A 14,673-nucleotide genomic window follows, 5' to 3' on the forward strand; every position below is an offset into this window, starting at 1 on the left:
GTTCGTTAAGAAAATAACTCTAAATTCTCTCCTCATTAAGTATTATCATTGATTATCAATGGTATTATCCATAATTATTTTAGGATACATAAAATCAATGTTTTGTTAATCTAAATAAATATACTGCTTACGATGTACCTTAAGTTTTTTTTATATAATATATAATTATTTTTGACTATGCTTTCTCTTTTTTGATGAGAAAGAGAATTACATTTTTCGAAACACCAGTAAAAAATGTAGCCTATAATATAATCAACTAAAATAGGTAGTTTGATGTACCTAAATTAAATTATATTAAATTGTTGAATTGAGCTATTTAATTGTATAAGGTTGATATTTTTCTTCGAATAGGTAGGTAGGCACGTACATAGGTTATATATGCCTATACAAAGTATATATTATACAAATTATTACCGCTTTAATACAAGTATTATTTTATTTTGGATTTGTGCCTAGGTACTTAAATATATAGGGTTTTTTTTTAAATATTTGTGATTAGGTTTTCGACATCGAACGTCATTAGCCTACTTTTGCTTAACGTTTATACAATTTTAAATAAATATAATATAGTATAATAATATGCACTTATAATTTCAGTAAGGAGTGAATTACTTAGATTTTATTTAGTAGGTAAGAAAAGAACTTATTTTATATTACAATTAAAACTATTGTAAACTATTAACTTTTTATACTATAATAATATATACTATTGTGTTTGATGTTAAAGCACCTACCTATACTTGGTAGTGGTACTTAGGCTTTTTTATTACCATATTGTACCTATGGTGCAATGCGGTAATTCGGTTGAGACAGATACTTATGTAAGTTATAACTTATAACTTATGAACTTTCTGCTCCAAAACAACATAATCACAGACATAAATATATGCACATTATTGTAAATTTGTAAAATCAACTAATTCCTCAGTACTTGTTCCTTAAATGTATAATAATTAATTAATTCAACAGAATATTTTGAATTTTGTTTTTTTACACGTAAAGTAACTTAATACAATAATACGTAATATTAAATATAATTATTTACTTATAAGGGGGTTGTAGTTGTAGTAGTAAGGTTCTATTGCTACAAAATACCTGTTGTAGGTACCAATCAATCAATTGGTATTTTTGTATATTCAATATTCATTGACTAGGCGGTACTCGTATATTATTACCCAATATCCAAGCAACGATTTGGGCCATAGTATTGCATTTTATATAACCGTTTCGAACACAGAAAACTAACGATGAGTTCATCTGAACAATTCAACAATGTTTCTATCTCTGTATCTGTCAAGGAGATACTTGGAAACTAACGAAGTGATCTGCCGAATGCCAATGTTGACGAGAGGTAGTGCACGGGAACTTGAACTTGTAAAGGTATTAGGCATTTGCAGTATTGTACCACCTATATAGGGCGCAGATAAAGAGAGATTCGACTTCAAATAAATAACCATGTGGAATGTGGAATGTGGTTAATCAATATTTTTAATTATAAACAAAAACTGATAATCATAATATGCAACTCATTGTACTTTAATTTTGGAATAGGTTTACTAAAAAACGAGTTAATAGGGAACATGAAAAAAGACCCATTACAGGATATTAGTTATTACAGACTAATCAACATCTTAAATTCAGTCATATCTACATATTACACTTTATTATAATATTTATTGTTGAAACATAACAGTAGTAATTATTCGAATACTAATATATGAAAAAAATGGGGATAAGTACTAATAGCACTAATAACTGTAGGAAGTATGCACAATAAATTATTAAAGTGGTAATTTATGAAAGTTAAATTTATTTCAATTTTATTCTTATAGGTACATTCTATTTTTATATTATGTACAATGCATTTATGCAACTACTCGTGATGATTTTCATCAAATAAATATTGATTATTATTTATAAGATATATTATGTACACAAACACAATATTTATTTTGAAATATTAATTTAAGATTAATGATAAAAAAGAATTTTATTCACGATAGCTAAAATTTGAAAGCTAATAAGTATAATAAGTAAAAACTAATAACTTATTACTATACGAGAAGGCGACGAGTTATAAATAAGTATTTATTATATATTATTCTATATAATGAAGTGAGGTCAATTTATTATAGGTCATATGGATTGTATAATAAATTAAATTAAGAGTTTTTCTCGTCGTAAATTATTATCATATGAAAACATGACAAGCAAGCATCTCTTTTACCGTATTAATTACTCTCTTTTACTACTAAATACTAAGCGATCTTTTGAGGGGTCAAGATTCTGTACATTAGATGACATTTTTATATCGACAGATGCCGAACTCTTATCGCATCCTGTGCATTTTATCAATTCGTCAACTCGACCAACTAGCACCCTATATTTGACTGAATTACGATTATTGGCCATAGTTGTGAATTGATTTTGAAGTTGACTTGACACTGCCCACACTTTGTCGCTCACAATTTTCATGCCACTGGGAAATTGAAAATCTTCGTCACTCTAAAAAATTACAAATGTATACGATTATAATTTTGGATTTTACATTAAGTACTCAAAAAATGCTCCATTACCCTCCAAACTATTTATACATTATTACTTAATTTTACTTAAAAAGGCAAATAAGATTTATATAAATTTATATTAATTTATCTTAGTCTTACTAAGAAAAAAAAAATTAAACGTTTTCGGCTTTGATTACGTAATTTTGTTGAACTAAGTATTGTAAAATATATAGCTAGTATTTTTTTATTTAGAGTTTTATAGAGGATAATCCATACAATTAATTATTTGTTATTTTTCTGGTTTGTATTTTGAAAATAATAAATCTAGGACTTTTTTATCAGCAGTTTAATAAAGAAACAACGAAGAAAAGTAATTAATATATCTACAAGAATACTTTTTATTTTATTTCATGATTTACGATTAATAATATAAAATAATTTACATTTTGGGTCGATATACGCAATATCTATTTTCCGCGTGAGTCATGTTTCCGAAATGTATTGTTAACTCGAGGTTTAAGTGTTGGTGTCCTCCACAAAACTAAACTTATCAGTTACCTACCATTCTGAGGAATTTGTCAGCCACCGATTATCCATAAATACACTCGTGTCAATGTGTCATATTATATTGTCACCCTATCAGTTTCAATATTTGCATATTTTACAAAGTTTAACTCATGTACAATTTAATACAAAATATAGAAACGTATAGGTATCACATTACAGTATTAACTGTAATTTCAATTAATTTTATGTGAGTAGGTAGTTATTATATAGGTACCTTATATATCGTGTGGGTGTATTTAGTTGTAAATGGATCCTGGGTGTTCCAACAACCCAAACTGTTGTCCATTGATGCGTATATAAGTACTCCATTGTCAGTCATCACTTCAACACTAGATTGGGTTTCTCTAACTTCCGAAGACAAAAAGAATGTACCGGAACCGTCGATTAAACCATTTTGAAACATCGATTTATTTTGCAATGTGTTGGTGTTCACCCACGATTCTCTGATGCTAGCGAATGCGTGGAAATACAATTTTCGATCGTTTTTTATTATAGGACCTAAACATTATAATTTCTGATCATCGGGACAAAATATGTTATAGGTACTCACTAATTACAATGGCAAATATATTACCTAAGGCTAATCCTAATATTCCATCCATTAAGTCAAAGTTAACTCCTTTAATTTTAAAATGAGCCTTATTTGGGTACGGGTAGAAGTATGCTTGATCTACCACCCAACTTTCGTCATTTTTAAAATCGTACACGATAAGTTTATACGCAGTAGTATCGGTTATGTAAGCAAATGTATTACGGCCCTTTGAATCTCTGATATCGATTTCGATGTTAGTAAACAACGAAACGTCTTTTACCTGTGACGATGGAAATTTATACGTTTCTATATAACAATGATAACGAGACAAAATTAGAGACGTCAGTGTGTTGAAAAATAAAAAAAATGATAAAACAGTTCTCAGACTTCATAGTAGACGTACTTATAACTCTATCGCCATTTTTCAAGTCAAATATCAAAAGTTTTGGAGGGCACACGGACCGAGCTGTCATCTCAAATTGGTCTAATGTGCCGACATCAACAACCCAAAATCGACCGAGATAATCAATCTAAATACGTGTGTATGAATTAATTTAGTCATTTTAAAAATTAAGTTGTTATTGTTTACTCACTTTGGTTCTAAATACTGAAACAATCGTTTCGTCGCAATTGATCGTGCCTTCCGAAATAGTATTTGCCTTCCAATTCGGGTATGGCGCTAATAGTACGGAACTTGGGCGATCTCCTGGAACTACTTCTGCAATCGATGCAGGATTTCCCGGCTTGATACGAGGTACCATTACAAACACTCGTTGTTTGGTAACAGCAGAATATGAATTCGAACCAATAATTTTATCTTCAGGTGGACCTAAGCCAGTAGAGAAAGTGAAATGTTTGAAATTATTTACATATATTATTGGCATTTATACGTTATAGTTGTTACCGTTAATTATTTTATGTTATTAATAATATTCATACATAATTTTTCGAATTCCAGATATTTTTTTTACTACTTAAGGAGTGTTCTGCGGCGATACAAACTTATGTTTTTCAATTGATAACCACACGTTTTTACTGCAAATTGTTTAGCAAGTGAATTTCTTGAAAATGTCGATGTATCTAAATCAAAATTCTAATAAGTAGTTGCTGATTTATTAAAATGTTTATGCCAAGGATAATAATACTCATATATAGTTTTACAATAATATAAACTATATGTAATATTAGTTGTAGTATTCGGTATACTTAGATCATTTTTACAAATTATTTATATTGATAGATCAATAGTAATTAATAAAGTTTTAAAATCCTACAGTAGCCTTCAGTAGCGGAATTAATCCAAAAAAAAAATCTCTTCCTACTTATTCCTTGACACTTGTACTGTTATTTTAGGTTTTACACTATAAGAGGTAAGCATCGAGGCTCTGTAAAGAAAAATTGCGCCTAAAAATTATGTACGGTTACATTTTTGGATAAATACTTTACGGAGTCCTTGCTATATAGATCAGGAACACGCCAAGCAAATAAATAAAAATAACGAATATTTACGTGCAAATGTACTTATTACAATATTAGGTATCTTATTAAAATCAATTATTTGTGCTACGTTGCTTTCTATGCTCAATATCACAGCCATGTACGCAGCCTATTATACATATTTTATACTAGGGTTTTTCGAATTAGGTACATAAACGTACATTATTTAAGTCGATGAGTTTAAGCCACATTTAACTGAGAAAAAAACTGTGGGTCAGCTGATTTCCCCCCCTCCCCTTCTGGATCCGCCACTGTATATAAGTAATATAATTGCCTACATAATATTAAATATATACTTCTTACCTATTTTACATATTGTTTTCCGTATTTTTTTCTTTGTCTATACGGGCGATACCAAAATATATATATATTATATATTGTAAATAGTACATTATTCAGTCATTGAGTTATATTGAAACTATTCTGCTTTGAATTTTTTGGGTGGGATTCTGCCCCAAACCCCCTTCCCTTCGCCAATGTAGGTTGTTGCCTTGGTGGTATATACCAATGGCAATATTATGTGCTATATAGGTACCCACAGGGTTTCATACGTGTCTTAACAATATATTAACTGATACAAAAATTAGTGACATAACAAATACGGGTACTTCCGGGTTATCTCGACTACCGAAATATTTCCAGGACTTCCTGTTATAATCTTCCGGGTTATCTCGACCACCGCAATTTCTTAAATAAAAAACTATATATATTTGTATTATATTGTTGACATTTAATCAACTATCAATCAGTTATTACATTTAATAGGTGGTAAAAAATAAATTAGGCAAAAATAATGTATAAGTAAAAAAAATATTTTAAAATTTTAATCAAAAATGAAATAATTGAAATCAAAATTTTCTGAGGAAAGTAGGTACGTTTTAATATCCATTAGAATTCTAGAAAATGGATAGTTTGCTAAGAAGTGTCGTCGCCAAACAAATTCAGTCAGATAGGAATCTAGATGATAGCGAGCTGTCAAATAAATAGATTCCTACGCGGAGGTTTCTTAGACGGAGGTTTCCTATACGATGTAGTCGCGTTAATCCTGATGATTACAATAGGTAGTCGGAGCCAGTGGCGTCTTGAACTTTTTTTTTCTTGACTCACATTTAATATTTTTACATCAACCACCCTAAAAAAATTTTCACTACTCTCCAAAAGGTGAATTCATAGTTTTTTAGCGGATAAGTTATGCCAGTTATAGGTATTTAATTGGTATACACAGTAAATATTATATAACCCTGTATCACCCCTGAACCATATAATAATTGTACTTATATTACATAACAATATATTTAAATTCCATTCTTTACACATGCGGGTACCGGGATTAACCGCTTAACCTAATGTTGGCTGTTACTGTACGACTTACGCTGATACACGTCATGACGTAGTCCATATAGAGCTGTACATTATATTTCTAATTGAATTACCAACTTTTAAAACTTCTTCAAACTAACTTTCCCAACCACAGGACACCCACCCACCCACCCATTAATATTTCTATGAATCACTGTATATATACCTATAAGTCATATAATATAATTTGCCTATAAACTAAATAAACACTTCATATACCTATTTAGCTTATTGTTTTCCGTATTTTTTTCTACGCAACAGTCATAAAGGATGATATCAAAATTTATTGAGCTATAATCATTATTCGTCTGGGTTATCTCGACTACCGCAATTTATTAAATAAAAAACTATATATTCATATTATATTGTTGACATTTAATTAAAAGTCAGTTATTAAATTTATTCATTACCTAGTAAAAAAAATTAGGTAAAAATAATGTAAAAGAATAAAACGAATTTTAAAATCGTAAACAATTCACATCAAAAAATTAATACCATGTAGTCGAGTTAATCCTGATGATTATATAATAGGTAGCCTACGCCGTATAAATATTATATTCACCTTGAAATATGTCCACGTCCAGTATGACACAGTTTTCAGGAATGAACTTCCCCGAGTTGATGGCCGATTCTCGGTGATTCGGACTGGCAAATGTATAGTCCACGTACACCCAGCTGTACTCGACTTGCATCGTCCCCGCGACCGCGCCGCACGCGAAGACCGCCGCAGCCACCAACGTCGAAATCAACCCGCCGCCGCAACGGCAACGATATGGCACCATGGTAGCAGTTATTTGCTGCAGGACACGGACACAATACAATATTTATTCGTCAATATAGTTGTTTACAAGTTTAGATACTACATTATGGTACATAATAATATAATATAATATTGTGTGTTTAGCCTGTTTAGGTATACTGATAAAAATCAATAACAAGCCGAACAGGAACGAGGAGAAAAAACGGAAAGACTCGTGCGATGCTACGTAATTATTTATTTGGTATTAGCTGAATTCGGAAAAATTCGTATAATATTCTGCTCGCTTTTTCTCGCATTCGTTGTTTTATGTATGCAAGAACAAAATTGTCCGGTCCGCCACAATACGCATGCAAGTTAAAACTCAAATTGTACGCTATATAATGTTGCATGAAAGTAAAATTGGCCTTCAGGGAATAGTAAATTTGTGAACCCGGATTTTGTGTACCCGTGTATTAGGTGTCATTTATTTCTACTGAAACTATATTTTCTGTTATAGCTTTAACAAGATATTGTTCGTCCGGATAGTATAAAACGTTTAATTACGTAGACTGTAATATGAATATAATATATTAAACAGGTATACTGCAGAGCGCCATATATTAAAATAGTATACCTAGGTACCTACTGCGTAAATAATATATTTGTGTACCTTGGGCTATGGCGCATGAACCGGACCTGTTGAAGGAGTTGACGACGATGAATATATATTATATTATATAAGTATTTTCGACCTGTGGGATTGTGAGTTTTAGGGCGATTCGGACAAGTGCCGTTCAATGACACCTCGCCGAAAAACGCGTGCATCCTATAAGTACGATAACGTATATAATATACCTACCTACTATAAATTATAGCAAGAGACGGGAGGTTCGCAATTTCGCATAATCGTATATTAATCATTGTTTTAGTATTTTCAAGACCACTGTAATCGTTGACGCGTACCTACAATGCATTATATTATCTATTATAATTGTGTTTGTGTACGAAATTACAATGAGTCAAAGGTTAATGAACAGATCTATAAAGTTAAAATGGGATTACAGTTTAGACGCGTGTGTGCGGTGGCCTGTAAAAAAACACTTCGCGTCTCATGATAGGTGATAACAGAGTTAGCACACGGTTTCATAGTGCTTGTGATTACAACCATTTTCCCGTGTGCATACATAATAATATATTATTATAAATTAATAAATGCACCAGTTGCGAGAATTGCATATAATTATTACACGCGTCCTCTTAATATATCAATGTACTGGTGTGAACAATGAGGTGTTGTTGCTTGTGATAGCAAAAAACTATAGTTTAGTTAGGTTATAGTTATTCGAGTTTTTGAAACGGACTCTCAAAAACAAAATCTAATAATAATAAAACATAGACGACAGACACACATCGACGGACTGGGCAAGTTGACTATTTTTTTTTATCTCATTGAGTTACAGGTTAATTAGCAATTAAAAGTAACTTTTATAAACAAGTCGTTTTCGCGGTTTTGGTTATATTTTTGGTACCTAATAACTTTTGGTTTTAGGTAACTGATAATTTGTAACCACATGCCTTTTACTTATAGACCGGCCAATACTATACAGAAGCATTGATAGTCGCGAGCCAACATAGCGCAGTGATACAGCCCGTTTAGTATAGATATTATATGGTTTGAATATATAGATATATTTAAATATTTTATATCGCATCTAAGTAACTCAGTAACTGAAAGGCGCCATCTATCTTGAGTCGGTCGGAACATGAAGTGGGCCGATCTCACTACTGGTTATAACTAATACTTTATGCTTCATAAAATCATAGCGGCATAATGACAGACTGAAAAAAATCACATAACATTGACATATTGTACATTTGTAAAATTAACAATTCCTCAATCCTCGTTTCTAGAATGTATAATAACAAATTACCTAATTCAACAGAATATATTTATTTTTTACGCCTAAAGTAGGTACTTATTTATATAAAATATAATTATTTTCATACAAGGGGGTAGTTGTAGAGTAGGATCTGTTATCACAAAATACCTGTTGTAGGAACCAATTAATCAATTGGTATATTGTTGTATATTCATAGACTAGGTAATAGGTAGTTACTCGTATATTATTGTCCATATGCAATGATTTGGGTTATAGTATCCCGTTTCATATAAATGTTTCAAACACAGAAAACAAACGACCAGTTCATCTGAACAATGTTTCTATTTGTATCTGTCATGAAGATACTAATGTAGTGATCTGCTGATATTGACGAGAGGTGGTGTACGGAAACTTGAACTTCTAAAGGTGGTTGTATGCAAGTACTGCAGTATTGTACCACCTACATAAAACGGTTGGGCGCAGATAAAGCGAGGATCGACTGCAAACAAAATATAAGAAGTTATAACCATGTGGATTGTGGAATGTGGATAATCGATATTTTTAATTGTAATCAACAATTTATAAACATAATATGCTACTCGTTGTACTTAAATTGTTATTGTTGAAACATTCGATAGTGATGATTTTTTCAATGCCCACTAAATAATAATATCATGTATTCATGTATCGTGGCTATAGTATCAAATATCAACGTTACACAATATAGGTATTTACAAAATGTCGATACAATACAGCATCTTGTGCCTCTAATTTAGAATGACAATCTGGTTAAACAAGCTGATGGAATGGAAAAACGAGTTAATATCGGGAAAATAAAAAAAGGTCCGTTACAGGTTATTTCAGACTATACAACATCTTAAATTCAGTCATATCTACATTTTTAGAAGTAGATACCTATATTATAATATTAGAATATGAACTTTAATATAATATTAATTGTCAAAACATTACAGAAATAATTATTTTAATACCAATATCTAAAAACATGGGGATAAGTACTGATAACATAAATAACTGTAGGAACTAGGAAGTATGTACAATTGTAGTGGAAATTTATGAAAGTTAAATTAATTTCAACTTTATTCGTATACTCATGTACATTTAGTATTTCAAATAATATGATATCTAAATGTTGTTTTTTTTTTTTTTAATTTACCTACTTCAAATAACTTTGTATACACTCATATTACTTAACACACATTATACTACCCATACATTGTGAACTCATGCCTCCAAACCCCAAACCCCAACCCCCACAAACATATTCAGTGTGGCCCATTATCATTTTTAAATAAATAAAAATACATCATACACGATATTTAGATTTATTAGTTACACGTAAAATTATTTATCATTTTATCCTATTTGTATTCGTCATACAAGCTTGCAGGACGCAATGCCTTCCAGTGACCTAATATGTATTTACACACGTACAGTGGAAATTTTGGGGTTCAACCATGGTTAAAATATACAGGTTATTGCATATTGACTCGGATTGTTATCATCAGAAACAAAATGGCTGCGTAAAGGGACATCACAAATATACATTTTTCTTATCATCAAAAACACGCTGACAAAAGCTAACAAATTCAAAATTCCCGTGCATGTATACTTGATTATTATTGGCTCCCTTTACGCTGCCATTTTTGTTTTTACCATCAAATATTTGATCTAGAAGGGGTATAAATGCAATAACCTTGTATATTTCAACCATGGGTTCAACACACCCTGTCCAGTGTCCAGCAAAATGATTTCAAAAAATATATTTTGGAATTACTCAGTGGCGTATTTTAGAATTTTCATGGGTTGGGTCCAGCTAATTTTTCAAATACATTTACAACTTATATTAGCACAGAATATATTAATATATATTATATATATTAGATGGTTTAGGTAGGTATTTATGGGGTCAATGGAGGGGGGTCCGGACCCATGACCCCCTACCTTTCTGCGTTAATACGGCACTGAATTAACTTGTATATACTTTGAGTAGGTACTTTTATAATTTATAACATATATGTAGTTTTATGTACACAATATTTATTTTGCAATATTAATTTAAGATTAACGATAAAAATTTATTTTATTCACAATAGCTAAAAATTAAAAGCCAATAAATATAATAAGTAATACACTAATAATTAATGACTATACGAGTAGCGGAGTTGGTAACGAGTTATGGGTATTTATTACATATTATTCTACAATAATATAATTAAGTTGGGTCAATTACAGGTAATGTGGATTGTATAAGAAATTAAATTAAGAGTTTTTCTCGTCGTAAATTATTATCATATGAAAACATGTAGGTAATAAACTAATAACAATACATCTGTAATACAATTTAAATGTTAATAGAATGTACAAATAATATATGACACATATTCTTATATTTTAAATTACCTAAGTAATTATATGAAAACATGGTACATACTGTGTAACATTGTACCCAGTTTTTTAAATTAAATATTTAGTTAGATTATTTATGATATTCAAGTGTTTAGCTTAAATTTGTAATTTGTTCGGTAAATGTTTAAAAGTATAACTAATTAATAATACTTGTTTGTACTGTTTAATTAATGAGCATTGATTGTTATGTTGTATGATTATAATATTTGTTACCTATCTACTATTATATATTTACAATTTACATTTTAACTTAATATTTATTTTAGCCTATATAGGTAAGTATATTTAGAAATTAGTAATAATTCATAACTTATAATGAATAATGTTTAATTTAACCTTACGAGTTAAGATAATCATTCGTTTTTTGTATGATTTTGTTTTCCAATAAGACATAATGTATTATGTTGTCACTTGTGATCGTCAAATCCTGTATGAAATAAACGGTTTGAAACTTGTTCACAAATCACAATTATTATTATTGATTAATGTAATGTAATGATAATAAAAATATTTAAAGAATACAGATATACAGTATTGCGTATTGTAATAAATCACTGTATCTATTTTATGGATATATTTTTTTTTTACATTTTTATAAGATGTTTACAATCTATTCTTATTTAGAATAATAAGCAAATGTGATGAGAGGAGTTACATGTTAAGCTTTTGAGGGAAGAAGCCACCCTTTAGTGACATTACCTATCTTGAGTTTTTAATTAGTTAATTTTGTTGTTGTTGTTAGTGATAATTTAGAAGATCGCGGCACTATTTACGCTTTATCCGTCTTGGGGATTACCTGGAATGGATAAGGTTGATACATTTTTTATAAGATGGTTACAATGGAAAGGTAGTTTGTTATAAAATCTTTTGTAGAAAAATTTGGTTCCGCCGAGTATTGTTGTTATTTGTAAGTCATTCTGGAGTGTAAGATTAGAAACAAAGGGAGGGGCGTTAGTTATTTTTCTTAGGGAAATCCTAAATATGAATTTTATGTACCTATGTTTTAATTTTTGGCAATACCCTAGAACTCCAGCCAATATGTCTAGATGGGTTTTAGAAGGATTTTTTATATTACCAGTTTGATTTTTAGGTTTGTGTATGTATTTCTGTGAATTAGTGTGCTTAGAATGCGTAGAGGGTTATTTAGTTGTAGTCTTTTTGACTTTTTGGATTATATTATAGATTTACAGTTATTATACTTGATAGATATTATATCAAAGTATACAAAATGGAAATTAAAAATCGTTAGCTATTTTGAATATGAAAAATTTAATTTTTTTAATTATTAGAATAATTCTAATTAGGCTCGGTTATATTATTTACGTTTGTCCCAAACAATATATTATATATAATATAGGTAATATGTGTAAATAGTTGCATAATTATTTCTCATCGTCTACAAACACCTAGATTTCTTAAAACGGTTTACGGACACGCACTAATCACATTTAGAATGTAAAATGTATTCTTCAGTACACACTTACTTATGTCTTTAACTTTAAAGCATACTTATACGAACGTAACTAATTATATACCTACCTATACTAATGAGCATCTAGAAACAACGCGTGATACTACTTCCGCTATATATATATATATATATATATAGGTACGCGTTGCGCAATCGCGATCTCTAAATATATATATTAACTATCGTAGCATTTATGTATTGTTTATGATTATGACCTATGAGGTTGTGTGCGGTTTAAATTATATTTTATATATTATGAAAAAAAAAAAAAAACATAACACAGAAGTTGTTTAAAAATTTCTTCTGGAAATATGAGCCGGTATATGAGCCGTTACACGTGTTGTACGTCACAATGATCCGCACAGGCAACACTGGCAACGACAATTATTATAAAGATGCGTCACCTTTGAGGACCCGGACCGCGCCTCACCCGGTTCCTCCGACGAGACTTGCCCAAACAGTCGCGGTTATTCAGTTGACCGTTGATCATACTCATACGGCAATCGTATGACAACGACGCCGATTTACTGTGACCGTGTACGTTTACGTTTCCGGTCAATACCAAAGACTTGACGGGCGTCTGATGCGCGCCATTTTTGCCTTCGAACACCCTGGACATTCTCGAATAGCTCCATGGTTCCGTGTCCGGTACCGCACGCCATTCGTGCAATATGTTATCGTCAAACGATTCGACTAGAAACTCGTCGTTGTCGTCGTCAAATCTTGTCCTATTGAGAAAAAAAAAAGATTGTATATTAATCATAGGTATACCTGTAGTAGTAGGTTCTTAACGAGTAAAGGATTATACAAATTACCGCAGCAAGAGAAACCGATCCACAGATGAGAAGCATTTTTTTTTTTTTTACAAAAATACACATTAACTGCAATGCAATATATTATTATATTTACAGAAAATATTTTAAATAAATAAAATTATATACAACATATTGATTATAATTTATAAATAACATACACTATAATAGTTCATATAATTTGTCTATTGACACGTGAGAATAATTTGTTAGTCCTTGAAACATTTTAAGGTTTGTGAGTTATTATATAAATTCTACTAAGAAATGTGGTTCATTTAGATACATAATTGTGTCAAGGTTAAATTATTTTGTGCAAATATGCATGTAATCATGTACCAATTTTAACTATAATCACAAATTAAAGTGTGAAACTACGTCAACTAAAATATATTACACACTACATATTTAATTTTTTTAAATAAATATTGAAGCAAGCATCCCTTTTACCGTATTTACTTTCTTTTACTACTAAATACTAAGCGATCTTTCGAGGGGTCAAGATTCTGTACATTAGATGACAGTTTTATATCGACAAATGCCGACCTCTTATCGCATCCTGTGCGTTTTATTAATTCGTCAACTCGACCAACCAGCACCCTGTACTTGACAGATTTACGATTAGTGACCATAGTTGTGAAATGATTTTGAAGTTGACTTGACACTGCCCACACTTTGCCGCCCACAATTTTCATGCCACTAGGAAATTGAAAATCTTCGTCACTCTAAAAAATTACAAATGTATACGATTATAAATTTGGATTTTACATTAAATACTCAACAAATGCTTCACTCCCTTTCAAAATTATTTTTTAGTTTTATTTAAAACGCAAACAAGATTTAGATCTTAGTCTTACTAAGAAAAAAATGTATTAATTTGCT

General features: G+C 30.4%; 2 protein-coding genes across 6 annotated transcripts in view; both read right to left on the bottom strand.

Annotated features, from left to right (window-relative positions):
* Window positions 1–1,882: 1,882 nt before the first annotated feature.
* On the bottom strand, window positions 1,883–8,065 carry LOC132950595 (protein yellow-like). The gene is made up of 7 exons (XM_061022113.1): window positions 7,872–8,065; window positions 7,025–7,259; window positions 4,200–4,435; window positions 4,010–4,136; window positions 3,649–3,912; window positions 3,289–3,572; window positions 1,883–2,505 (listed from the first exon to the last, which is right to left on the bottom strand). Exons 2-7 carry the CDS (start codon window positions 7,242–7,244, stop codon window positions 2,236–2,238), a joined length of 1,401 nt encoding a protein of 466 aa, XP_060878096.1. The 5' UTR covers window positions 7,245–7,259; window positions 7,872–8,065; the 3' UTR covers window positions 1,883–2,235.
* Window positions 8,066–10,995: 2,930 nt separating this feature from the next.
* The window catches only part of LOC132950923 (protein yellow-like), a 30,305-nt gene continuing 26,627 nt past the window's right edge, over window positions 10,996–14,673 (bottom strand). For 2 of the 5 annotated variants that reach the window (XM_061022548.1, XM_061022549.1), the window contains exons 7-8: window positions 14,338–14,516; window positions 10,997–13,710 (exon numbers count right to left, since the gene is read on the bottom strand). In XM_061022548.1, coding sequence (XP_060878531.1) covers window positions 13,383–13,710; window positions 14,338–14,516 — 507 coding nt within the window. In that variant the 3' untranslated portion in view covers window positions 10,997–13,382. Of the gene's footprint in view, window positions 13,711–13,864; window positions 14,517–14,673 lie in introns of those variants that run through there. The other 3 variants (XM_061022550.1, XM_061022547.1, XM_061022551.1) reach the window with 3 other exon arrangements.

The sequence above is a fragment of the Metopolophium dirhodum genome, chromosome 8, assembly GCF_019925205.1.
Source record: "Metopolophium dirhodum isolate CAU chromosome 8, ASM1992520v1, whole genome shotgun sequence".
NCBI lineage: Eukaryota > Metazoa > Arthropoda > Insecta > Hemiptera > Aphididae > Metopolophium > Metopolophium dirhodum.